Source organism: Capra hircus, chromosome 18 (genome assembly GCF_001704415.2).
Source record: "Capra hircus breed San Clemente chromosome 18, ASM170441v1, whole genome shotgun sequence".
Taxonomy (NCBI): domain Eukaryota; kingdom Metazoa; phylum Chordata; class Mammalia; order Artiodactyla; family Bovidae; genus Capra; species Capra hircus.
The window spans coordinates 20,315,201-20,339,872 of NC_030825.1; the positions used below are offsets into that span (position 1 = coordinate 20,315,201).

At 42.9% G+C, this 24,672-nt stretch overlaps 1 protein-coding gene across 1 annotated transcript in view; it reads left to right on the forward strand.

Moving 5' to 3' along the window:
- The window catches only part of N4BP1 (NEDD4 binding protein 1), a 54,100-nt gene extending 30,963 nt beyond the window's left edge, over positions 1-23,137 (forward strand). Inside the window, exons 2-7 of the mRNA XM_018061957.1 lie at positions 3,850-5,543; positions 12,017-12,147; positions 13,990-14,086; positions 16,411-16,518; positions 18,428-18,535; positions 20,296-23,137. Coding sequence (XP_017917446.1) covers positions 3,850-5,543; positions 12,017-12,147; positions 13,990-14,086; positions 16,411-16,518; positions 18,428-18,535; positions 20,296-20,653 — 2,496 coding nt within the window. The 3' untranslated portion in view covers positions 20,654-23,137. The remainder of the gene's footprint in view (positions 1-3,849; positions 5,544-12,016; positions 12,148-13,989; positions 14,087-16,410; positions 16,519-18,427; positions 18,536-20,295) is intronic.

Genomic DNA, 24,672 nt, shown 5'->3' on the forward strand with positions numbered 1-24,672 from the left:
GATACACTGCACTCTTACTGGTTTGGTCTAGTTGCTAAGTTGTATCCAACTCTTTGGGACCCCATGGACTGTAGACTGCCAGGCTCCTCTGTCCATGGGATTCTCCAGGTGAGAATACTGGAGTGGGTTGCCATGCCCTCCTCAAGGGAATCTTCCTGATCCAGGGATCGAACCCAGGTCTCCTGCATTGCAGGCAGATTCTTTACTAACTGAAGTACGCGGGAAAAACTCTTACTAGAATTTCTAAAATAAAAGCTAGTGGCAATACCAAATTCTGGGAAGGATGCAGAGAAAGTGGATCTTTTATACATTGCTAATAGGAACATAAAATGGTTTAGTTGTTCTGGAACATACTTTGGCAGTTCCTTGTAAAACTAAACATGTACTTATCATAGCACCCAACAGTTGCACTCCTGGGCATTTATTCAGAGAAATGAAAATGTAGGTCCACATTAAAACCTGTACATGATTGTTCAGAGCATCTTTATTTGTAATAGCCCCAAACAGGAGCAACCAAAATGTCCCTCAATAGACAGATGATTAGAAAACTAGTTAAGAGGACTTCCCTGGTGGTCCATTAGGTAAGAATCCACCTTGCGATGCAGGGGAGGTCCGCAGAGCAGCTAAGCCCTGCATACGGCAACTAGAGAGTCCGTGTGCCACCTGAAGCAAAAGATCCCACATGACACGATGGTCCCGTGTCCTACAGCTAAGGCCCGACGCAACCAAATAAATAATCCATGTTGTAGAGTAGTACTCAGTGGTAACAAGAAATGAACTGGTCGTACATGCACCAACTTGGATGGATTTTAAAGAGTTACATTGAGTGAAAAAAAGCCAGTCTCAAAAGTCACATATGGTATGAGTCTGTTTATATAACATTCTCAAAATCACAGATTAGTGGTTGCCAAGGGTAGGCATAGTAGATGGAAGTGCAGTAAAGTGTGATTATAAAAGGATAACATGAAGGAAATCTTTGTAGTGATAATTCTGTGTCTTGATTGAAGTGGTGTTTTCATGAAATCTATACTTGTGAATTAAAAGACGCTTGCTCCTTGGAGGAAAAGCTGTGACAAACCTAGACAGTGTATGAAAAAGCAGAGACATTACTTGGCTGACAAAGGTCCGTATAGTCAAAGCTATGGTTTTTCTGCTAGTTGTGTACGGATCTGAGAGTTGGACCATAAAGAAGGCTGAGTGCCAAAGAATTGATGCTTTCAAACTGTGGTGTTGGAGAAGACTCTTGAGTATCCCTTGGACTGCAAAGAGATCAAACCAGTCAATCCTAAAGGAAATCAATCTCAAATATTCATTGGAAGGACTGATGCTGAAGCTAAAGCTCCAGTACTTTGGCCACCTGATGTGAAGACCGACTCAATAGGGGAAAAAACCCTGATGCTGGGAAAGATCGAAGGCAGGAGAAGAAGGTGACGACAGAGGATGAGATGGTTAAATGGCATCACTGACTCAATGGACATGAGTTTGAGCAAACTCTTGGAGATAGTGAAGGACAGGGAAGCCTGGCGTGCTGCAGTCTATGGGGTCACAAAGAGTCAGGCATGACTGAGTGACTGAACAGCAATACTTGTGGTAAAATGGCATAGAACTGTGTGCACTCACTGTATAAATGTAAATGTCCTGGTTTTGATTTTGTACTGCAATTATTAATATGTATTATGTAATGATTGGAGGAAATTGGGTAAAGAGTACACAGAACTTTTATGTACTATCTTTACAACTTCCTTTGCAATTTCAAAATAAAAAACTTCAGACCACAGTCTACATGCAGCATAAGTTCAAACAAGTGATAGTAAAATGTCGCCCATTTGGAAATCTTAAAAAGACGCTCACATTAATATTTAACGCTGCTTGCACATCTAGGGAAAAAGGACAGTTGATAACTGTATTTTGTGTTTAACACAATTACCATGGTACAAAAGTCAGTTCAGTTCACTCAGTTGTGTCCAACTCTTTGTGACCCCATGAACTGCAGGGCGCCAGGCCTCCCTGTCCATCGCCATCTTGCGGAGTTTACGCAAACAAATGTCCATTGAGTTGGTGATGCCATCCAACCGTCTCATCTTCTGTCATCCCCTTCTCCTCCCACCTTCAGTCTTTCCCAGTATCAGAGTCTTTTCCAAGGAGTCAGCTCTTCACATCAGGTAGCCAAAGTATTGGAGCTTCAGCTTCAGCATCAGTCCTTCCAATGAACACCCAGGACTGATCTCCTTTAGGATGGACTGGTTGGATCTCCTTGCAGTCCAAGGGACTCTTGAAGAATCTTCTCCAACACCACAGTTCAAAAGCATCAATTCTTCAGCACTCAGCTTTCTTTATAGTCCAGCTCTCACAAAAGTAGCTCTAATAAATTGTTCTTTTTTTTTCTTTTAAGGCTCCTCTGTCCAGCATCAGTTATTTTTATCCTTTACTAACAAGCCCACAAATATTCCAGGTTTATCCAAAGGAGCCTAAGGAAGTAAAGAACTCATGACTGAACATTATACTACTTGGGTCGAGTTTTTCCCCTTGTTTTCCTTGTATTCCTTATGTTTCATCTCTTCATCAGGAATTTTGTATTCTAATTGTGTAAACATGGAATATGTATACATTTGTATATAAATTATAGTAGAAGTTATGTGGCCATTGTAATACGTATACTACATGGTAGGTGCAGGTTTGTAAAGCCTCATAACTACATAGGTTGAACTTTTAAATAGCATCGTTTTGGATAACACCATTCCAATTTTAGTTTCAAGTTTAGATTGGGTATCCCCAGGCTGTCTGTCCAGAAAGCTTTCACTGATAATTTAAAGTAACAGTGTTTCTATTGTTTGGAAAGCGCTTATGACACCCTGTTGTTAGAACTTTACATTCATTATTTAGTTGAATTTCTTCACAGCACCTCTGAAATGGCACTAGCCTCTCTCTCTCTCTCTCTCTCTCTCTCTCTCTCATAGTTGCAGAAACCGGGCTGAGAAGGGTTAGGTAACTTGAGCAAGGTCACCAGTTGTATGGCTGCAGTTTGAGCCTGGGAACTGACTCCAGTGCCCAAGTTACTAAGAACTGTGTTCCACTGTGGGTCTGAGGGCTCACATGTTTACTTGATTCACACTTCTCCCTCCAGTGGCAACCAAATTGCTCAAGAACCCAGTTCCCTTTCTTACCTCGTACAGGCCTCTTTCAGTACCAGATTTCACTAGAAACTATGGCTTCATGTCTGCGAATGGCGGCACTATTCAGCATTCTCTGGTTCTTTATATTTAGATCTGCGTTTCAGTAGTCTGGTCATTCTCAGAAAACAGACATAAAATTACGTAGGGTATATACATTGTTCCAGCCAGCTAGGCAAATTTTGTTGTTAAACTGATCTTATTTTAAATGTCTTCAAAAATCAGTCTGTTTCATCTGGAAACAATAGTCGCAAAGAAAAAGCCAAGGTTTGTTTTAGAGTAAATCCTTTGACTTAACTCCTCTCTGAATTATGTCATAGTAGTAATAAATGACAACTAGTAGCAAGCAAAGATATTTATTCTTTATAGGCATCAATAAATCCAGTCTTGGTCATTATCAAGTGTGCAGCTGGGCAAACTCCTAAAGATTGCATTGTAAGATACACTATTGAAAATGTTACAAATACCTGCCTTTTATGCTTAGATGCAGAGTTTTCAGTTCCTCTGAAAACAATTAAAACAGCTTATATCTTTTGTTTTAAAAACATGTTATTTTTTTCAAAGATACTAGTAGGCTTTTGACTTTTGTAAGGTTTGGTATTTGTATTTCGTATGTAGCATAATATGTGCTGTAAAGTGCTTTTATAAATTGATCTAATTTCTTATCTTTTCTTTACAGGAATATATTAAAGGAATCTGTGAACCTGAACTAGAAGAAAGAGAATGTTACCCCAAGGCCATGCACTGCATTTTTGTTGGGGCGCAGAGCCTATTTCTGAAGAGCTTGATTCAGGACACCTGTGCCGATCTCTGCATTCTCGACATCGGTCTCCTTGGCATCAGAGGAAGTGCCGAAGCTGTGGTCATGGCTCGGAGTCACATTCAGCAGTTTGTAAAGCTCTTTGAGAATAATGAGAACCTACCCAACAGCCAGAAAGAATCAGAGGTAAAAAGGGAATTCAAACAATTTGTTGAAGCTCGTGCAGACAGTTACACAATGGATTTGTTAATTTTACCCACTTCCTTGAAAAAAGAACTCTTGGCACTCACCCAAGGTGAGGAGAATCTGTTTGAAACAGGAGATGATGATGATGTTGAAATTAGAGATTCTACACAAGGAGAGTTTACACAGAATGCTGCCACAGGGCTGACTATTTCCAGAGATGAAATTGTTTTGCAGGAAGATGCAAGAAATAAAGCGGGGACTCCCGTTTCTGAGCTTACAAAACAAATGGACACAGTCTTTTCTAGTTCACAAGATGTACTTTTTGTTCCAATGAATGGTGTAACCCCAGATGAAGAGGCACTTTCCAAAGACAGAGTTTGTCACAAGAGGAGGTTTTCTGATTCTGAAGAAAGGCATACCAAGAAACAGTTTTCTTTGGAAAATGTTGAAGAGGGAGGGCTTCTACATGATGGTAAGACATTAGCTGGACGTGTAATCACTGACGTCTCTGATTCTTCCACTGAGGCCGAAAATTTAAGTCCAGACATAAAAGACACTACTGAGGAAATGGAGTACAACATTCTCGTGAACTTTTTTAAAACCATGGGCTATTCCCAAGAAATTGTTGAAAAGGTCATTAGGGAGTATGGGCCATCTACTGAACCATTATTACTCTTGGAGGAAATTGAAAAAGAAAATAAGAGATTCCAAGGAGACAGAGAATTTTCACCTGGTAGTGTGTATCCAGAGACCAACAGAACCAAAAATAAAGGTGTTTGTAGCAGCATAAATGAGCTTGCAGCAGATTCCACTCCAAAGAAAACACAAACTCACACACAGCAAAATATGGTGGAAAATTTTTCTCAGTTACCATTCAGAGTTGAATCAAAACCATGTACCTCAAATTGCAAAATGGATACTTTCAGAACAGTGCCAATAGAACAGAAACAAGAAATCTGGAGTTCAAATCAGAGCTACATTTGTAACATAGACCTTGAGACTGATGGCCTTTTACCCTCTGTTGTCCCTTCAAGTCCCAAAGAAGTTGTCAGTTTTGTTTCAAGAGGAGCTTCAAGTCACCAGCCCAGAATTCCGGTTTTTCCTGAAAACGGTTTGCAGCAGCAAGCAGAACCTTTGCTTCCAAATAGTGTGAAGTCTGCCTCTGAAAACCGCTCGAGGTGTTGTAGCTCTCCTCAGTCTAAGCCCGGCTGTCCACCCCTTTCTCCACCGATGCCGCTCTCCCAGCTGTTGCCTTCAGTTACTGATGCTAGGTTGGCGGGACCTTCTGAGCATATTGATTGCTCAGTTACGGGGGTTCAAAGATTTCGAGATACTCTGAAAGTGCCCTACAAGCTGGAATTAAAAAATGAACCAGGGAGGACGGATTTGAAGCACATTGTTATAGATGGAAGCAATGTTGCGATTACGTAAGTCCACTCTCTTCAAATTATAGCTTTCAATAGGGCTCTTAGCCATGTCTCAGAATTGCAGTGTTTATAGGAACTATCCTGTGTGTAGTTGACCCCATTCTCTGGCATTGTAGACTCTTCCTTCACTCTGCTAAACCTATATTTCTGAGGACAGGGAATGATGGAAGATTTGGCTTTTCACATTGCATTTCCCAGTGATAAGCAGTAGAGAGACTTAAATCCTCAAGTTCTTAATGCTGTCTTAACACCACTGGGTTCTGAATACAAGGATGAAGCTTAAAACAAAAATGAGATTTCTTTTTCTGTTTCTGTACATGCCAGGTCTTAACCCAAGAATGTGCAGTGATAATAGGCGTGATGTATTTCTATAATACTTTTGTTGATAAGAGTGACAGCAGTTTCCTTTCAAAGGAATTCTTCAGTTTGAGTTTCTTTATGGGCCTCTCCTCTTACTGAAAGTTTGTATAGTAAAAGAAGTTAAATGATCGTTTCTATTTAACCTGTCTTAGAACTCTTAAGGGGCAGTTTGATATAAGAAGAGTGTAGGGGTCAGAGTCGAGTCTCCGCCCACTGGGAACCAGCTGTTTTGACCTCAGACGGGTTTCAGCCTGCTTGGTTTCACTTGATACAACCTTTTGCCCTGAGCTAAAGGACATCTTTATCATGCTATTTCAACAACTGCTAGGTAATATCTCTCCCTGGTTTTCAAAACCAGTCACTCAACTGATTTTGAAGATGTCTTTAGTTCAGTTCAGTCGCTCAGTTGTGTCCGACTCTTTGTGGCCCCACGAACCACAGCACACCAGGCCTCCCTATCCGTCACCAACTCCCGGAGTTTACTCAAGCTCATGTCCATTGACTTGATGATGCCATGCAGCCATCTCAACCTCTTTTGTGCCCTTCTCCCCCTGCCTTCAATCTCTCCCAGCATCAGGGTCTTTTCAAATGAGTCAGCTCTTCACATCAGGTGGCCAGAGTATTGGACATCAGTCCTTCCAGTGAACGCTCAGGACTGATCTCCTTTAGGATGGACCAGTTAGATCTCCTTGCAGTCCAAGGGATTAGCATTTTAAGTAGTTGCAATTCAAGAAAAAGGGCATCTGGACATGGAATGAAGGAGAAGTTGAAATACAGTTGGCCCTCTAAGGTTGTGGGGTTGGGGGCCATCGACCCTCTGCATGGTCAGAATTAACCTTATTGTCAGCCCTCCATGAAGCTGTTCTGTATCTTATAGTACTGTAGTATTTACTGTTGAGAAAAGGTCCATGTTTAAGTGGACCCTGTGTTCAAACTTGTGTTGTTTAAGGCTTATATGTACTTTCCTGAATTGCTGGATGCTTATATGACCTCTTTCCTCGGAGTTCTAAAACATCAATTAATCCCCTGATTTTTCAGGAATACTTGATAAAATTGAAAAATGAATTGAAAACTATTATTAAATTATGCATCTATTACATACTTGTTATTTTTTGTTATAATTTTCAGAGAAATTCACAAGAAGATAATATGATGAATTCCATTCATGTTGGGATTCACATTCATTTGAGATTCCATTCATTTGAGATTCACATGTACCCACCAGCTAACTTCAGTAATTATCAACTCATGGCTTGTCTTGTTTCGTCCTTTCACTTTGTTTCATCTGTACCCCACCTGCTGCCTTTCACCCATTTTGAAGGAATTTTCAGATATCTCATTTCCATCTATAAATATTTTAATATTTTAGTATCTATTTTTTTAATATAAAGATTCTTCTGATTTTTTTTGAATGGTGCTGTTCTTTGCTGTCAAAAATAAGAAAAGAAAATGCCAGCACTTCACATGTAAAAGTGAATATAGGCAGTAAAAATAAGTAATCTGGTTGTCTTCATTTCCAAATAATGCTGTTTATTGTCATTTCACTTTGTTTTTTGGCAGTTCTTTTGGGGGGAAACCCAGCAAATGGCCCACAACTGTACGGCATTATCTAAGTAAAAATGTAAAGTGCAATTTTAATTACTCACAGCCCAAGCCCGACAGCAGTTCCTCATTGTTAAACAATTTCTTGAGCCTAATGATGATATAAAATTTAGGTCACGATTATGAGTAATATTAATCCTTTTTCATTTTTCTGTATGTGGAGAGATTTGGGTGTTCAAAGACTAAGAAATGCAAATTAAGATGGAATGAACGGTGATAATGATACTTTTAAAAAGCCTTTTTGTAGTAACTAGTGTATTTCTCAGAGGAGTTACTGTTGGAATTTATAGAGTCACACTGGCTGTACAGAAAGGATGTTTTTGCATATCTGGTCCCTCCTACTTTGCCCATAATGCCCCCAGGCCATTGTGACACCCCAAAACACTGTTACATAATTCCTAACCTCCTGCAGTACAGTGCCATTTCTTTTGAAAACCACTGAATTAGTGCACTAAGGGAAACCACAGGCTGATTGAGAGGATTTTAATTTTCTTTGAATTCATAGATGTCTCAAGTAAAAGCAACTCTTTTACAAAGGATATATTATCCTAGACAGACAGACTTATACTTAATTTAATGGAGATTGATCTCAAAATGTCAGTAATTAAAATTAACTCTTATTCTTGGAAGAAACTGTTTAATGGGTACAGGGGTTTTTTTGGGGGGGGGAGTGATGGAAATGTTTTGGAACAAGATACAAATGGTGGTTGCACAACGTTGTGAATATACTAAATTGACTTTAAAATGATTATTTTACATTGTGTGAATTTCACCTCAGTTTTTTTGAGTCAGAAAAAAAATTTTCATTCTAAATCAGCTGCTTCAGTTTAAATGGGAATTATAGACTATAAATTCCATAAAGGAAGTGATTCATGTGTGTTTGGCTCACTGAACTATCCCCAAGGATTAGTAACCACTTGGTGACAATGTGTTGAATGAATGAATGAATTAAAGACTTAATGAAGATTAGAATTGTTTAAATGACTTTTCACCACCTATTTATAGCTTGGTCTTCCAGTTGCTGTAGTAAATCAATTTGGATTACATTTCAACAAATATTTGGAATCTTAAAACTGAAACACTTGTTATATGTCAGGTACTGACTTTATCTTTTAAAACATAACCTTTACACCAGTTTTGTGAGATAAAAATTATCTGTAATATACATAACATGAAATGGCTTGAAAATCTTTTCCAAGATTATGCAGCTACAAAGTTTTGACCCATGATACAGTTCTCCAGAGCCATCGTGCACCCCACCTCTTCCCACAGAAGTTGAGATTGAATTTTTAGGCCTTAGTGCCACTGGATACATTACTCCTGAGTTGCTTAAGCACTGCTGAGTAAACTTCACTAGCTTGACCTAGCTAGTTGGGGAAGTAGTTAAAAAGGAAACTTGAGTATTTGAGCAATAGGTTTGAACCCTTCCTTAAAGCCACTCAAGCCCACTCATCCCTGGGTTTCTGTAAAGCTTTATTTATTTGCCAGGCCAGTGTGAAGTCTGCAGCTTCTAACACACCGTGAGAAATTCCGAAATACCCTACTTAACGCTGCTGATTATGCATATCTCTACTTGGTTTTTCCCCTTTGTCACCGTGAATGAGTCAAACGATGAGTAAATGGAAATTGTATGTGGTGTATGGCTAGACATCACCGCAGTGGCCAGATAACATTTGGTCTCTGTCAGTCTGAAACTTCAGCAAAGAGCACCTGACTTATCTGAATAGATAATTTTCCATGTAGATGAGGTTTGTCCCTTCACTTGCCTATGTTTTAACCATTTTTTCATGGTAGTCTTGTATATCAGGGTTCCATGGCTCTTGTTATTACATGGAGGCTGTAGAAAAGAATTACTCTTTCCTGGGTAACTCAGAAAGGGTTTTTCTCTCTTTCCCCACACTACCCTGCCTGGTTCTGTGATGGCCCTGCATTTTCATAGTTTTTATCAGGTGTTTATCACCCATCTCCTCTCTGCTTTGAATCCTCTTCTTTCTAGTTGACTGCTACAATACAGAAGAGGAAAACAACACAGTGGTGTAACTTGTCTCCAAGTATATGGAAACAGAATCTCCCTTGAGAGCCTGCACATCTGGCTTCTCAGGCTTAATATCTGTTAATTCTCCATTTGCATCTGGGAACCCCAGAGTTTTGGCCTTCACCAGGGTAGAGAGGTATTATTGTATGTGTACCCTTTGTCTCTGAGTCAAAAAGGACAGTTGGTCTATGTTTACCTGTCAGCAAGTTGTTTTTTTGTGATTACAGAGAGGCTAGGAGACAGCACATCTTTTGTTTGGTTATGATATGAAAATAAAAGTGGGACCTTATTATTTTAAACTCAGTAATTTGGCTCTACTTGATTTTATTTATTTCTCTTCTGGATTAGTCCATATATTCTTTACCAGAAGTTTGAACTGCGATTTATTCCTGAATCAGCTCTAGAAATTTTTCAGGGTATTAAAAGTGTTTTGCTCTTATCACTGAGGATAACTAACCCTTTGAATTTTTTTTTTTTTTTTTAATCTGTGCTGATTCTTCATTGCTGCTCAGGCTTTTCTCTAGTTGTGGACAGCAGGGGCTCTCCTAGCTGCAGTGTGCAGGCTTCTCTTTGTGGTAGCTTTTCCTGTTGCGCAGGGCACAGGCTCTCGAGCACACAGGCTTCAGCAGTTGGGCACATGGGCTCAGTAGTTGTGGCTTCCAGGGTCTAGAACACAGGGGCAAGAGCCTAGTTGCCCCTAGGCTTGTGGGATCTTCCCAGACGAGTGATCAAACCCGTGTCTTCTGCGTCAGCAGGTGGATTCTTTACCACTGAGCCACCAGGGAAGCCCCTGGAATTTTGTTTTCGTGCTAATGTTTCGAGAAACTCCACTTTCCCCCTCTAAGCTTGAGAGAGGTTCCAGGGCAGTAGAATTTTACCTACTGTCATTTCCCTCCTTTTCCTTGAAAAGCATTAGTCGCTTGATTGTGTCCAACTCTTCATGACCCTGTGGATTTTGGCCAACCAGACTCCTCTGTCCATGAAATTCTCCATGCAAGAATACTGGAGTGGTAGCCATCCCTTCTCCAGGGATCTTCCTGACCCAGGGATTGAACCCAGGTCTCCTGCATTGCAGGTAGATTCTTTACCATCTGAACCACCAGGACCCAAAGGAATGGACTGAGACTTTATTTCCACTTAGTTTCTGCTGTTGCTGTCAACAGAAACATTTAAGGAAAAGAGGAAAAAGAGTTGATATACATTTGTGTCTGATGAATTAGCTAAGAAGGCACTTAATAAGCTTTTTTAGTGCATGTCTCTCAAGACTAAGACCCTCTGTACAAAAACTACCCCCCTCAAGCCGATTTTCCAGTAACAAATGCCATATTGCTACATTCCTGCCTCATTTAAATGCTTTTAGATAAACAAGCCACTGCTAAGTTATTTCAAGAATGGGTTTGTTTACTTGTGTACATTTCCTGGTGTGGAGCTGATGCCTGTGCAGTCTCTGATTTATGATTCACTGAGAAGAGTGGGTTTTAGCCTCTAAAAGGAGGCATTTCTGAGCCACTCCTCTGGATGTTAGATGCTTGTTACAGGTCCAGCCCATTCTTGCTCCATGAAAATGGAGATTTAGTTGGGGACAGTACCACTGGCGATAGTGGAAAGGGTTAACACCTCTGCTTTTCCTTAACTGCTGGAGAATAATTTTTAAATATTGTTCTTCATTTCTTTTGAAATTGGTTTTGGGGTGGAGAAACAGTTTTTAATCCTCTGAACCATGAGTTACAAAGTAAGGGCCCGATCTGGCCACCACCTGTTCTGGTAAACATGGAACTTAGCTCCAGCCCCTCTCTTAGAGTTGACAGTTCTGTGGTGTGGCCGTGTCTGGTGCTCACTTGTGTTCAGTACCGTCCCTTGTTTAATTACTTTCCCCTTGCTTTCTGCTTCCTTCACGAGAATCATATGCCAGGGCCCCCAGGTAGTTGCATGTGAGTCTTGCCGTCAGCTTGTTTCCTGGAAGCTGTAAACTGAGTTGGTTTCCCAGTTGTCCAGAGAGGGGATGCAGCCCTCCTGGATGGAGGCAGATGCATTTGAAACCCCTGGGAGCTGTGGTGAGAACATGTCACGGGATCATTCTGATCATAGCTGCTTCTGCTGCGGCCACAAAGTCCTTCTAACATTCATCAAAGATTCTTAGAGGCCAGTGGACTAGGCCTCTCGAGAATGGGCTCTTCATCTAAAACCAAACATAAAAGGTTTCGTAAACAAGTATAGCCCCGAAGCTCAAACTGCCCTCTACCACAGAAGCACACTCAAAGCAACTGAATAAAATAAAACAGAAATCACAAAACTACTGAGTCACATCTCCTGTCATGGTTTCTCTTGGCTTTGCAAAGCAGCAGACTGTTAAAGGAAATATTGTCCTAATTGTTTTTGTTGTTTGTGGATTTTACTTTTTCACTTCATTCTGGTAAAACTTAACATGCTTGAAACATGCTTTCAACTGAAATAAATTTTACTTATTTTCATATAGCCATGGTCTGAAAAAGTTCTTTTCTTGTCGTGGAATTGCAATTGCGGTTGAATATTTTTGGAAGCTCGGCAACAGAAACATCACTGTATTTGTTCCACAGTGGAGAACAAGGCGTGATCCTAATGTCACAGGTGAGATGAACTGATTTTTCCAGGTTACTAATAATTAGGTAATCAGTTGGCTCTTAATTGCAACACACACTACTTAGAATAGTGCCATGTGTCATAGGCAGCAGCTTTAAAGCTTTAAAAACAGAACTAAATTTGTTGGACCCAGTTAAAAAAAAAATCAGTTGAAGAGAGTGTTATAGCATAAGACATACTTGGGGGAGGGATGGAAAGTTTAATAGATGTTTATAAAAAGTTATGTTAGTCTTCATTATATATCACAAAAGTTTTCTTTGACTTTCTAAAAGGTTGATTAAATATGTCTTTCTACTATGCTAGGTTTCTTCCTCTTTAAATAGTATTTTTGAAAATGATCATTTGATAGATTTGGAACCTTCGCATAAGATGTCTTTTTAACAGTTTGTTTAATAGCTTAATATAAGTCATTTATGTTCACTGTGTAGTACTGCATGGCTGACCTGCAGGCCCCACACGGAAGATTTTAACTTATTATGGATCCTGAAATATCCAGAGAAAGTTAAGGTTTTTCTTTTCTTGGGTCTTAATAGGAAGATTGGTGAAAGGGCTGTGCCAAGCAGCTTGATGCATCAGACTGCTGCTGCTGCTGCTAAGTCGCTTCAGTTGTGTCTGACTCTCTGCGACCCCATAGACGGCAGCCCACCAGGCTCCCCCATCCCTGGGATTCTCCAGGCAATACTGGAGTGGGTTGCCATTTCCTTCTCCAGTGCATGGAAGTGAAAAGTGAAAGTGAAGTTGCTCAGTCGTGTTCGATTCTTAGTGACCCCATGGACTGCAGCCTACCAGGCTCCTCCATCCATGGGATTTTCCAGGCAAGAGTACTGAAGTGGGCTGCCATTGCCTTCTCCGATGCATCAGACTACCTGGAAATAAAAGGTAGACTGGGAGGAGGAAGGGTGAGAACAGGACCCACGCAGCACATTCACCAGGAAGTAATAAAACTCAGTTGCTATTGAGGGTAGAAATGGTGACAGTACATTTCCCAGGTATCCCAGCTTCCCTCCCTCAGGGGAAGTGTATTTGTCCTAGCAGAGGGTACTTGAGAATAAGGCAGAACTACTCATTTCAGTCATTTTTGCAGTAGGATCCCTGAAAGAGTCTTGTAAGCCTTATGTGCTGTGCATTTCTAGAGCCATAAAGCACTGTGTGTGGACATTTCAGCCTGAGTCAGTGGTGAGTGCCACTGTAGGGAATGCAGTAGTGGGACTCTCAGACCCTGAGCCTGAAGCTGCTGTTTTGCCTATTACTCGTTTGTGGTTTTGGCCCTCTTCTTTCTCTGTCATGACCCACTCCCATGAAAATCAGTAAATATTTGTACCGATAACAGAGAAGAGATTAGATAGGGTAGCAATCAGAGGGAGGTTTGACAGACTCTTGGAATAGGGACCAAGCAGTCCTTTTCGGGATCAGGACAGAACAGTCTGCCTGCCTCTCTGGCATCCCTCTTAGTCCATCCCCTGCCCTCTCTCAGGGACTTTGGCCCTCACTCTTTGTCCTCTATTGCTTGTAATAGAGCTGAGAAAAAGTTCTTAATAGTAAGATCCTTTATGTATAGGTTTATGGTTTATTCTTAAGCAAATAAGTTGAACATTTTTAAGTTTAAAAAATAGCTAAAGTCAGTTTTTACATTACATTTGTTTTGGAATATGTCTTCCTTGGTTTTTTTCCCCCTTCCCAGTAAGTTCATAAAATGCAATCTTTGTGAGTCAATAGAAAAAAAGTTACCCACAAGTCTCCAAGTGAAACATTTGGGGGTGCTTTCATTCATTGAAACATCTGGGTAGATAGCCTTTTTCTGAATGTGTATTCAACTTATTCCATAAACAGAACAGCACTTCTTAACCCAGCTCCAGGAGCTTGGAATATTATCTTTAACTCCTGCACGGATGGTCTTTGGAGAAAGAATTGCTTCTCATGATGACAGGTATGGAAGGCTGTTTTCTTTCTAAAGTGGGTGTGGGGTGGTGAGGAGCCAGCCACCTGCTCCACCAGACAGTTCATCTGGCACTTGAATCCACATCTTAAAAGGACATGCTTGACCCAAGTTTGAGAATTTTAACATTCATAGTCTTTAAGGTTATACATTCAGGGACATTACCAAAGAAGGTATTGAGTTAAAAAACTTTTTTAATAAAACATGGCTGAGAATCTGTAAGTAAAAGCCCACATTGAGTTGTAGTCTTTTTAAATACTTCCTAGAAGTAATGTTTGTCTTGTCTTAGTGTGGCAGCCTCAAGAGTGCTTTTCACACTCCTCTGTCTCCTCCTGGTTCTGTCTGGCTGGTGACTTAGTCTGTCACTGTGATGCCTGAGCCCTCAGCATTTCTTCCATATCATAGAAGATGGTCTCAGCTGACCCTCGTGTTAAAGGAATAAGCCGCCTTTCTTAGGTTGGTACATTGCTCAGGGAGCAGGTGCTGAGGCGAGTGTCTAGGAACTGAAGTGCTGGCGTCCTGTTCTTTGCTCTCCTGCCCTCACCCTCTGTCACTCTGACCTCTAGCCCTTACAGCACCCTGGTGGTGTTGCCTCATTGTTCTACCACAGTGCTCCCTCACGTGGAAGACAGCGCTTAGCTTGTAACCCAAGGTAGTGAATGATGGTCAGATGGGTGAGAGATGAAAAGAGGAGCTTGGCAGGGGAAGATAACTTGGAGTGATAGCAGACATTCAGCAGAAGGTCCGAAGGGCCTCCTCACTGACAACCTCTCGCCCTTCACCAGGCTGGTATGAGAGACCAGATCTGGGGAGAATCCGAGATGGCACGAAAGAGTGCGGGAGGAAGCACCTGGGGGTAGGGGCGTAGGTGAGAAAGTATTGGGAGATTGGGATGGAGGGATTACCCTTGCTCCAGAGATACTGGGTAGGGACCCTGGAGAGCTCACATGAAAAGGCGGGCTGGACTGCCAGGCTCATGAAGAGCCTTCCAGTGCTGTTAATGCAGCAGCTTCCTTCTCACACCTACAGAATTTGAATGCATATGCAAGTATGTAAACTAGGTTTTCACTTAATTTATATGGCTCTCTGGGTTTTTAGCAGATGTGAACATGTGTCCTGATTCACAGTACACGCCCAGAAGCTTTACTGCCTATTTTCATTCATACTTGTAGCCAAACATTACTACTTACTGTTCATGCCAATTAGAAATAATTTAAGATACTCATGCTAAATATATTTACTTATCAAGTTTTCCTAAGATTTCTGAAACTAATGAGGCTTGTTTTTTGATCTCCTTTTAAGTACCCCCTACTGATAATAAAAGCAGTTGTTTTGCGCCTTTAATTCCAGTGATTTCACTCATTTTTTTGTTTCATTATCTTTGTTTGCATTGCCTCAGACAAATGTGGTCATCCTGACTAGGGGACGAAACTCATATTATCCTCAGAAATCTCTCATTAAGAGGGTTTGAACATGAATAATCTCGAATGATGAAACAGTTCTCTGTAATGTTTACTTGTTAAACTTTTTGGTCACCATATGAAAGTGAAAAGTGAAAGTGAAGTCACTCAGTCGTGTCCGACTCTTGCAACCCCGCGGACTGTAGCCCACCAAGCTCCTCCATCCATGGGCTTCTCCAGGCAGGAATAGTGGATTGAGTTGCCATTTCCTTTTCCAGGGGATCTTCCCAACCCAGGGATCGAACCCAGGTCTCCTGCACTGCAGGCAGACGCTTTAACCTCTGAGCCACCAGGGAAGCCCATACGATCACCATATATCTTCTCATAATTTGCATTTGAGTGTATCTATAACTTGGACTAAACCTAATGCCAGTTCTGGACATCATCTTAAGTCAGAGCAGAAAATGTGAATTTAGGCTAAAAAAAAATGCAGGGCTGACTGTGGCAAGGCTAATCTTAGAACCAAAGTACTGTAGCTTAGCAACTGGAAACTGACTAGCGATTTCACAGGCATCGGTCCGATTCATTCCTTCTCTAGTCCTCATGCATTAGCATTTTACCGCCCTTTACTGGCAATACAGCTTGTCTAGAAAAATGTGTGAGTTGTGGTTAAGATTATTGTTTAAAAAGATTTTATGAAAACCAGACCTTCATTTATAATCATTCTAGTAATTTTAGGTGTTCAGTATTTCAAGTTGATGTTCAGTTGACAGGGGCTTAACTTTTCTGCATCCCAACCTTGGTTAAATTCTTTGATTTTCCTGTGAAGAGGAAATCCTTTTGTTTTTTATAGTAAAGCTACTCTGAGCTAGGGATGCCTGCTTGCCTGTTTTAACCACTCTTATATTACCATAGGTTTCTACTACACTTAGCAGACAAAACTGGTGGCATAATTGTAACAAATGATAACTTCAGAGAATTTGTTACTGAGTCAGTCTCCTGGAGAGAAATAATTACAAAAAGGTAATACATTTTTCTTTGTCTTTGGTCAGAGATGTTTTTTGTTGTTTACTGTTTGTGTTTTGTCCACCTTGGAAGCAGTTCAGGAGACCACAGGTACCATAAGACTGTGCTTCCAATCCGCAGGGTCGCTGGCCCCTGTCAGTGAGCGGGAGGGCTGGGCACAGAGCAGCACCAGCAGGCGACGTGTGAACGCGCTCTGGTGCCCACAGGCGTCTCCTGTAGACCACTGTCCCCTGGCAAGAGGAGTATCTTTGTGGCCCAGCTAACTGTGTGATGGAGCAGAAATGACCACCTAGCTTGACCGTGGCCTGATGCCGAGGGACACTTGAGCAAGGCATTGGGCCTCCCCCGGGCTTTACCCAACAGTGAAATATGAAGGCTAGGTTTGATAACAGCTGTGATTTCAGCAAGAGGATAGTACCAAAATCAGTATGCTGACTGGGTTTTCACTTTGGGGAAAGGAAAGAATACTTCTACTTTTTAATATTGGATACTTTTCTTGAGCATTTTACCATCAAAGTTTAGTCATCTGTATTGAAAGCACATTGAATATCCAAAATAACAAAGTAAGTTTTCTGTTTGTGATGACACCGAGTGTGTTCAGCTGCATTAAGATCAGTGAACACTGGCTTCCAGGACTTTCTGTAAACAAGCATCATCTGACAAGTACTTACCAAAAACCAGTAGTCTTATGGTAGTGCCAGGGATGAGTCATAAGTGCCGGATATCTAAAAAACATATCTTGAGGTTGTGTATATCTGGTATAACTGGTATATAACTAGTATAACTACATACTTACCTGTCTAGGGGGTTTCATGGTTGCCTCTTGTCTGATATTTATGTTTTTTGAATCATTAGAGGGTTTTAGAAAATGATACCCAGGTGAAAGTTAGTTACTATATGCATTTGACCCATATGCTGTTAAGAAACTGTTGTTGATAGCTGAAGTGAGAATTGGTCTTTGACCTTCTGGGCACAGTTAACAAGCCATTAATCTTCTAGCACGTTTCTGTTGGATTTGTGCCCTGAGCTCATTGTCAGTGTCTATTGGACACTCATCTGTGTGTGCATAGAAGGTTTAAGTGAAGACTCACTCACACACCAGCCCATTGCCTTCAGAAGTCATAAAGCAAGGCAGAAACCAAGATCTAGGCAGCAAATCAGCCATTTGGACTTTTAAAAACATTTTTCTAGACTTGATAAATCATATTCAACTGACCTTCAGTATTTCTTGGTATACTAATTCCCTTTTTTAAAAGAACATCAGTAGGTCTGCTTATGAGCTCATTTATTCAAAAATTAAACCTTTGTTGAGCACCCATTGTATCCTATGGTGACAGTCTTTCTATCTTGTTTTTCAAAGTTATATTGAACATTATATTAAGAAAGGAAGCTGCTTCCCAAGCCCAGATAAAAATATGAAAGGCTTGATCAATATGAGAGCCAGTAGGTAAAAGTTTCTCACTCTGTTATATTTGTATACAAAAGAGAAAGTGGTTTCACTGGGGTGTGTTTGGTTTTCTTTGCTTTAGCTGTTAAGTGAAAGTCTCTCAGTCACGTCCAGCTCTTTGTGACCCCATGGACTATACATACACAGTCCATGGAATTCTCCAGGCCCGAATACTGGAGTGGGTAGCCTTTCCCTTCTCCAGGGGATCTCCCCAACCCAGGGATCAAACCCAGGTTTGCATTGTCGCAGGCAGATGCTTCACCAGCTGAGCCACAAGGGAAGCCTAAGAATACTGATAGAAGAATACCCCAAGAAGGGATGGGTAGCCTGTCCCTTCTCCAGTGGATCTTCCCGACCCAGGAATTGAACTGGGGTCTCTTGCGTTGCAGGTGGATTTGGTTAAGCAGTCTTTTAATTTACTTTTTTCCCCCCACACTGTAATTATTCTCCCTGTTGTAGATTGCTCCAGTATACCTTTGTGGGGGACATATTTATGGTTCCTGATGACCCTCTGGGAAGAAGTGGACCTCGATTAGAAGAATTTCTTCGGAAGGAAGTCTTCCTTAGGTATTTATTTCCTTTTCCGGGTTGTCCTGTGCTCACAAATCTGTTTCAGTTGGTTGTGCGTCAAGTGCAAGTGCACTCTCCCTGAATGTTATGAATGGTATGCTGTTTCCAAGAATAGCCTTAGATTTAGTGCTGGTGAAATATAGGGGGAATGTCTCCCAGAGACCGAATCTTCATCTGTGGCTCATTCGGTTTTAGTCCCGGAAGAGAGGGTGGGGGCCAGACTTTCTGTGGTCGGAGAAGACAGGGCAGGCGGTGCTGGCGGCCGCGCACTCGTGGGTGCTGACCAGGCTCTGTGTGTGTGTGTCTCTTTAAGGTCATTTCGCCAAGTCATCTACTTTGGATATTTTATGCTTATATGAATTTACTTACTATTCAGGAATCACTACCTGGGAAACTGTTACTATCTACCTCACCGAGTAGAGAAGCAAGTATTCTATATTTGTCTGAAATGAATTTGATAGCTTAGGTTTTCTTTCTTGTAGATTGGGGTTTGTTTGTTTTTTTGTGTTTAAAGACATGTTTCCATTTTCAGAGTTCTCAAGAATGGACATTGTTAGTCCTGTGCGCCTAAATGGCAGATCGTATTCCCCAGCGATAGGCCTTTTAAAAAGTGAAATAAGCTACATTTCTGTGTATTTCTCAGCTGAAATGGGTGTAAGCTGAAAGGAATGAGAGACAGCTCCCCCAGCGATTCAAGACAGTGAGACTTTAGAGCTGATCCTCTCCGTTTATGACAGGGCCTTTGGGGGATTCTGGGTTTGGATTGGAAAGGGCAGGTAGCTCACACAGAACTGTCTTCAGCACACAAGACCAGCATGATTCCCACTCCCAGGTCTTGTGAATCATTTCCCTTTTGAGCCTTTGTGTTTCATTACACAGATGAGGGCCCCGTTCCCAAAGGCCCTACTTCTCTACCTGCCTCCACCAAGAGAATGGTAGCATTTTAAGCACCTGCTGAATGGCCATACATCTTATTTTTCTTCCAAAGTCTTAGCTTGGAAATTCTCTGCTAGGCTTTAAGACCTGAGGCCTGTGTGCAAGCAGCAGGGTCCATGGTCAAACTTAACGGAAGGAGAGTTCTTTCTCCTTCTCCAGCCTCAGCAGCCTGGCATCAGGGTCAGTCCTGCCTGCTCACCTAAGAGCCATTGAATACGAAGTTAGTCATTGCACACATACATCCGCCCCCACGGAGGGACTGAGCTTTTGAAGTTGGGAAAAGTGTTCAATCAGCCCCGTTTCTCTCCTGCAAGCAGAATCAAGTGGAGGATTTTTAATGGTAGAGATGCCCTAGACACACTCATGTGCATTCAAGTTGTGGACACCAACATCTCACTCAGACTTGAGGGGCTGGGGAGGCAGCCTCTCTGCCCAAAGATCCCCATCAGCCTGGCCCCACAGAGAATCTGAATCTGCAAGAGAGTATGGTCCTGTGTCCAGATCTTTTGAAAGCTTCCTGGTACACCCTGGTTCAGAGCCAAGCAGCGGGCTGGGGTCAGTCCTCACAGCAGCAGGCCAGGAAGTGGAGTGGCTCATGAAGAGCCAGCATTCCCTGTCATGACTGGGCTGGAATTGGTGTTAGCGGCATCCCCACCAGCCTGTCTGTGGGTGGTTGCCCTCCCTGCCATGGCTGCAGTCTTCTCTTGCCTTCAGAGGCCAGGGAGCAGCTCCTTGAGTTTTGGCGTCAGCGGCAGATATTTTTAGACAGATTTCTTGTTTGTCTCCTAACCTAGCTCACCAGGGCTTGCTTCCATTCACAGAGATATGCAGCCCCTACTCAACGCCTTGCCAAATGTGGGCATGTTTGACCCCAGCTTCAGAGTCCCTGGCGCCCAGGCAGCCAGCACCAGCCACCAGCCTCCAGCCCGGATTCAGGGCACCCCACCCAGCCACTGGCTTCCTCAGCAACCCCGCTTCCCACTTTTGCCCAACCTTCCCAACATCCAGCAGAATCTGCCCATGCCAGCACAGAGATCTCCTGCAGAAACCAACGAGCTGAGGGAAGCCCTTCTGAAGATCTTCCCTGACTCGGAGCAGAAACTGAAAATCGACCAGATCTTGGCGGCTCATCCATACATGAAAGACCTGAACGCGCTCTCCGCCATGGTATTGGACTGAAGGCTGTGGGGAGCTGGGGCTCCGGGCTGAAGACACATACACGCAAGCTAGTGTCTGCATGTGGCAGCAGAAAGTGACATAATGTGAAGAAACCAATTTCCCAGTGGAAATGCTGTTGTAGTGTATAGGAGGAAAAACACAGATGTTTTGTGTATAAAAAAATCTGGGTTTTCAAAACCAGCTTTTTTATATATATACATTATGCTGCTATTACAGATTTAACATTTTCTGTAAAAGGAAAGTCTACATTTTCTGCCTGTTCAGAACTGTTTAATAGCAGTTACTCTTGAGTGCACTTACATTTTTATGTTTTTTAAACTATTTTCCTTAATGCTGAAAATATTGACAAATGGATATGGTTAGCCTTTCTTAAAAAAAAAAAAAAGTTGCTTTCTTAGGGAAAGCAAGAACTCTTAAAGTATATTTTCTTGAGATGACTGTGTCACGTCCACTGACATGACGTGTGCTCACCCTCCTAGCCTCCTCTACCCTCACCCCTGGAATTAGAGTCCGTAGGAGTTAATTTTGCTCCTCGGGGGTCTTTCATTGGAGCCATTTGTGAGAGTGGACAAGTGGTGCCACTAGATGGCACCTTGTGCCTAGCCATTGTTAATGACCAGGGCAGAGTTAGATGCACGTAGTATCCGGCTGGGAGAAACTTGAGAGCCCACGTAGTCCAGCCCTTCCTCCCTTCCCACCCTGCAGAAGAGGGAACTGAGGCTCTGAGTGCCCTCTGTCTGGACGCGCGCCCAAGTCCACAGCAGTGGACTGGATCCCTCATGCATGGCTGGGACACTCACCACTCAGTCCCTGACTGACTCTAGAAGTCACATCTTAGCTCTGAAGATACTAGTGGGATGTGAGGAAGTTTAGTGAAGAGTGTCATTATTACAGTAGTTTGGTGTCCACAACCTTGGGAGACGCCCCATGTGAAGTTTGTGCAGCTTTGCCAAAAAAATGGTTTTCTATTCTCAAGAATGACCCAAGCCAATAAATAGCATTAGTAGCTTCTGTGGGGGCCCAGAGCCCCATATTTATTTTTCCTGTATTAATCTCTTTAGTGTTCTCCTAAGCTGCCCTTCCTATGGGTCTTTCTCAGAATTGATATCTTAGTATTGTGTTTTCAGTGTTGCCTAAATTCTGTGTCAGTGAAAATTCTTTTTCTGGATAATTAACTGTTAACATCATTCTTGTTCTCTGGACCTTCAAAGGGCTTTGTATTTTATACTTGTACTTTCCCCAGGCTGCTCACGATCAGTTTCACGTCTGCCTTGTAGATCACATCTCTTGTGGCCCCCAGAAACAATTCCAGAGGACTCAGTGCAGGTTTGTTCTTCATGGTGAAGGGACTTAGTTGGCCTTGAGCAGACCTGGCTGGCTCCCCACAGTGCTCCCTCCAGTCATGTATGATCCTGCATCCCTCTAGGGGTGAGTCCAGAGTCCTTGGGTGGCCAAATTCGGACTTCAGTCATGTTTTCTCTTGGATGCCTTTAAGATGCATTCTGGTGTGGAGCTGGTTGTCAGCTGGGGGTAGGATACCCAAGTCATCCAGCTGTGCACGTGGAGGCCAGAAGGCAACTTCAGTCACAGCCCCTGTGCCTCAGCTTCACAAATGATGGTTTTTAAAAACAACAGCAGAGGTGTGAGGGCTGGGTCCCTCTCACAGTGACTTTACCTTCCAGGGCAAGTGGCCTTGCCAATCCAGCACTGCTCCTGTTCAGAGAAGGACCCGAGGGGCACGCCTTGACTGCCAGGACTTAGCCACTGGTCTTCCTGGAAGCGGGGCTGAGGCTCCACTGATGCTAGGTAGAGCTGGCTAGGCCTAGAGGTCAGGAGTTTTGTAGGCTCTAGAAGTGACCTGACCTTTGAATTACATAAGCCTCTGTGATCTTAATATTGTCTCTGAGAGCTCCACCAGCCCCTTTCCTCTTTCTTGGGTGCAGGAAGGAAGAGTGCAGAAGGTAAGTGGGAGGAGTTGCAGAAAACCATTACTTACTTGCCTTGGTAAATTATAACATGAAACAGAATCCACGGTTCTTTCTGAAATCTTGTCAAGTGTAGCTAAATTTAATGTTTTAAAGCTCAATTCTCAAACCATTCTTTTAAGAAGTCATTACCTATTCTCAGACTCCTCTTAATACCAGGCTCAGTGTTGACACTCGCGGTCTGCCTCCCCTGGTAGGTGTTCGGAGCCACCTTGGGGAGTGTCTGCAGCAGTGTTGTAACTCCTCCAGGCAACTCAGCACCCTGTATTCCATGGCATTCCTGCGAAGCAGGTGGCAGGGCAGAGGGCGCCACCCTCGTTCGGTAGACTCAGAGAAGTTGTCCGGAGTTAAAGAATAAGTAGGCAGTGATGCTGAATGATCTCTGGGCCTGCATTCTTCCCCAGGCCCCAGACTGCCACCCGGGAGAAGAAAGACTCGTTTGGTCTTTCTGTCAAGTAGTCAGTGTTTGAGACCCTATATTCCAGTGGCTAGAAAAACAGTAAGAAGGCTCAGCCGTCCTGGATGAAGGGTCAGCGTTGTTCTGGCAGGCTTAGCAGGGCGTAACTGCCACCAGGGACTCCGTTGACCTGTTGTAGCTTTTGGTGTCAGTGAGAGGAGGGATAATCTTCCTTTATCGCTTAGGCTTATTGTGGCGTTTGTGGAATATGATCCGCAAATAGAATCCGTGATGCTCTGAACCTCCACCCCCGCTGAGTCTCATGCCCTTCCCCTCACCATGGGAAATGGCACTGGGCCCGCTGGAGTTGGGCCTTGGCACCACTCCCACCTCGGGCCCAGCCTGCCTCCCATACATCCCTGAGACGTGGCCTTCCTCAAGGAACTTCCCCCCACCTCTACCTCCCCAGCACCCTTCTACGTCCCCACCTGTCCTCTTCATCCTGGGTCCCTCGGCCCATCTCCTCTCATCTCCCAGCTGTAGTTTGTTTGGTTAGTTACTCTAACTCACTCCATTTCTTATCTACCTCTCTCATTTTTCCCTACATATTTCAGATCCTGAGAGTAAAACAACCTGATTTCCCTAAGGATCTCTGTTCATTGCTACCTTCCTTCCCCCTCCCACTTTTCACTTCTGTGTCTGCAAACTTGGCCTCCACCCCATCACGTGGGATTAATTGAGGGAAGTCATTGGAGACCAGTCAGTTTCCAAATTCGGAAACCTTTTCCCAATCCTGAATCTCCATGTCCACATTCAGTAACTGTAGCATGACATTGTTGACCCTTCAGTTCAGTTCAGTCGCTCAGTCATGTCCGACTCGTACCCCATTAATTGCAGCACGCCAGGCCTCCCTGTCCATCACCAACTCCCAGAGTTCATTCAAACTCATGTCCGTCGAGTTGGTGATGCCTTCCAGCCATGTCATCCTCTCTCATCCCCTTCTCCTGCCCCCAATCCCTCCCAGCATCAGGGTCTTTTCCAATGAGTCAACTCTTTGCATGAGGTGGCCAGAGTATTGGAGTTTCAACTTCAACATCAGTCCCTCCAGTGAACACCCAGGACTGATCTCCTTTAGGATGGACTGGTTGGACCTCCTTGCAGTCCAAGGGACTCTCAAGAGTCTTCTCCAACACCACAGTTCAAAAGCATCAATTTTTCGGCGCTCAGCTTTCTTCACAGTCCAACTCTCACATCCATACATGACCACTGGAAAAACCATAGCCTTGACTAGACTGACCTTTGTTGGCAAAGTAATGTCTCTGCTTTTTAATATGCTATCTAGGTTGGTCATAAGTTTCCTTCCAAGGAGTAGTTCAGTTCAGCGCTCAGTCGTGTCCGACTCTTTGCGACTGTTGACCCTTACTTTCCCTATTTTCTGAGATTTCCCTCACTCCTAAACAGTCTTCATTCCTTTTCCTTCTTGTACCTAAAGGCCAGTTCAGCAGAAAGACCAGCTCAACAGGTGGTTTCCAAACTTCAGACCAGCTGTGGGACGCATGATAGGGAGGGCAGTTCTTAATAAAAATGCAGATGACTGGGCACTACCCCCAGAGAGGTTTATTCAGTAGCTCTGGCGT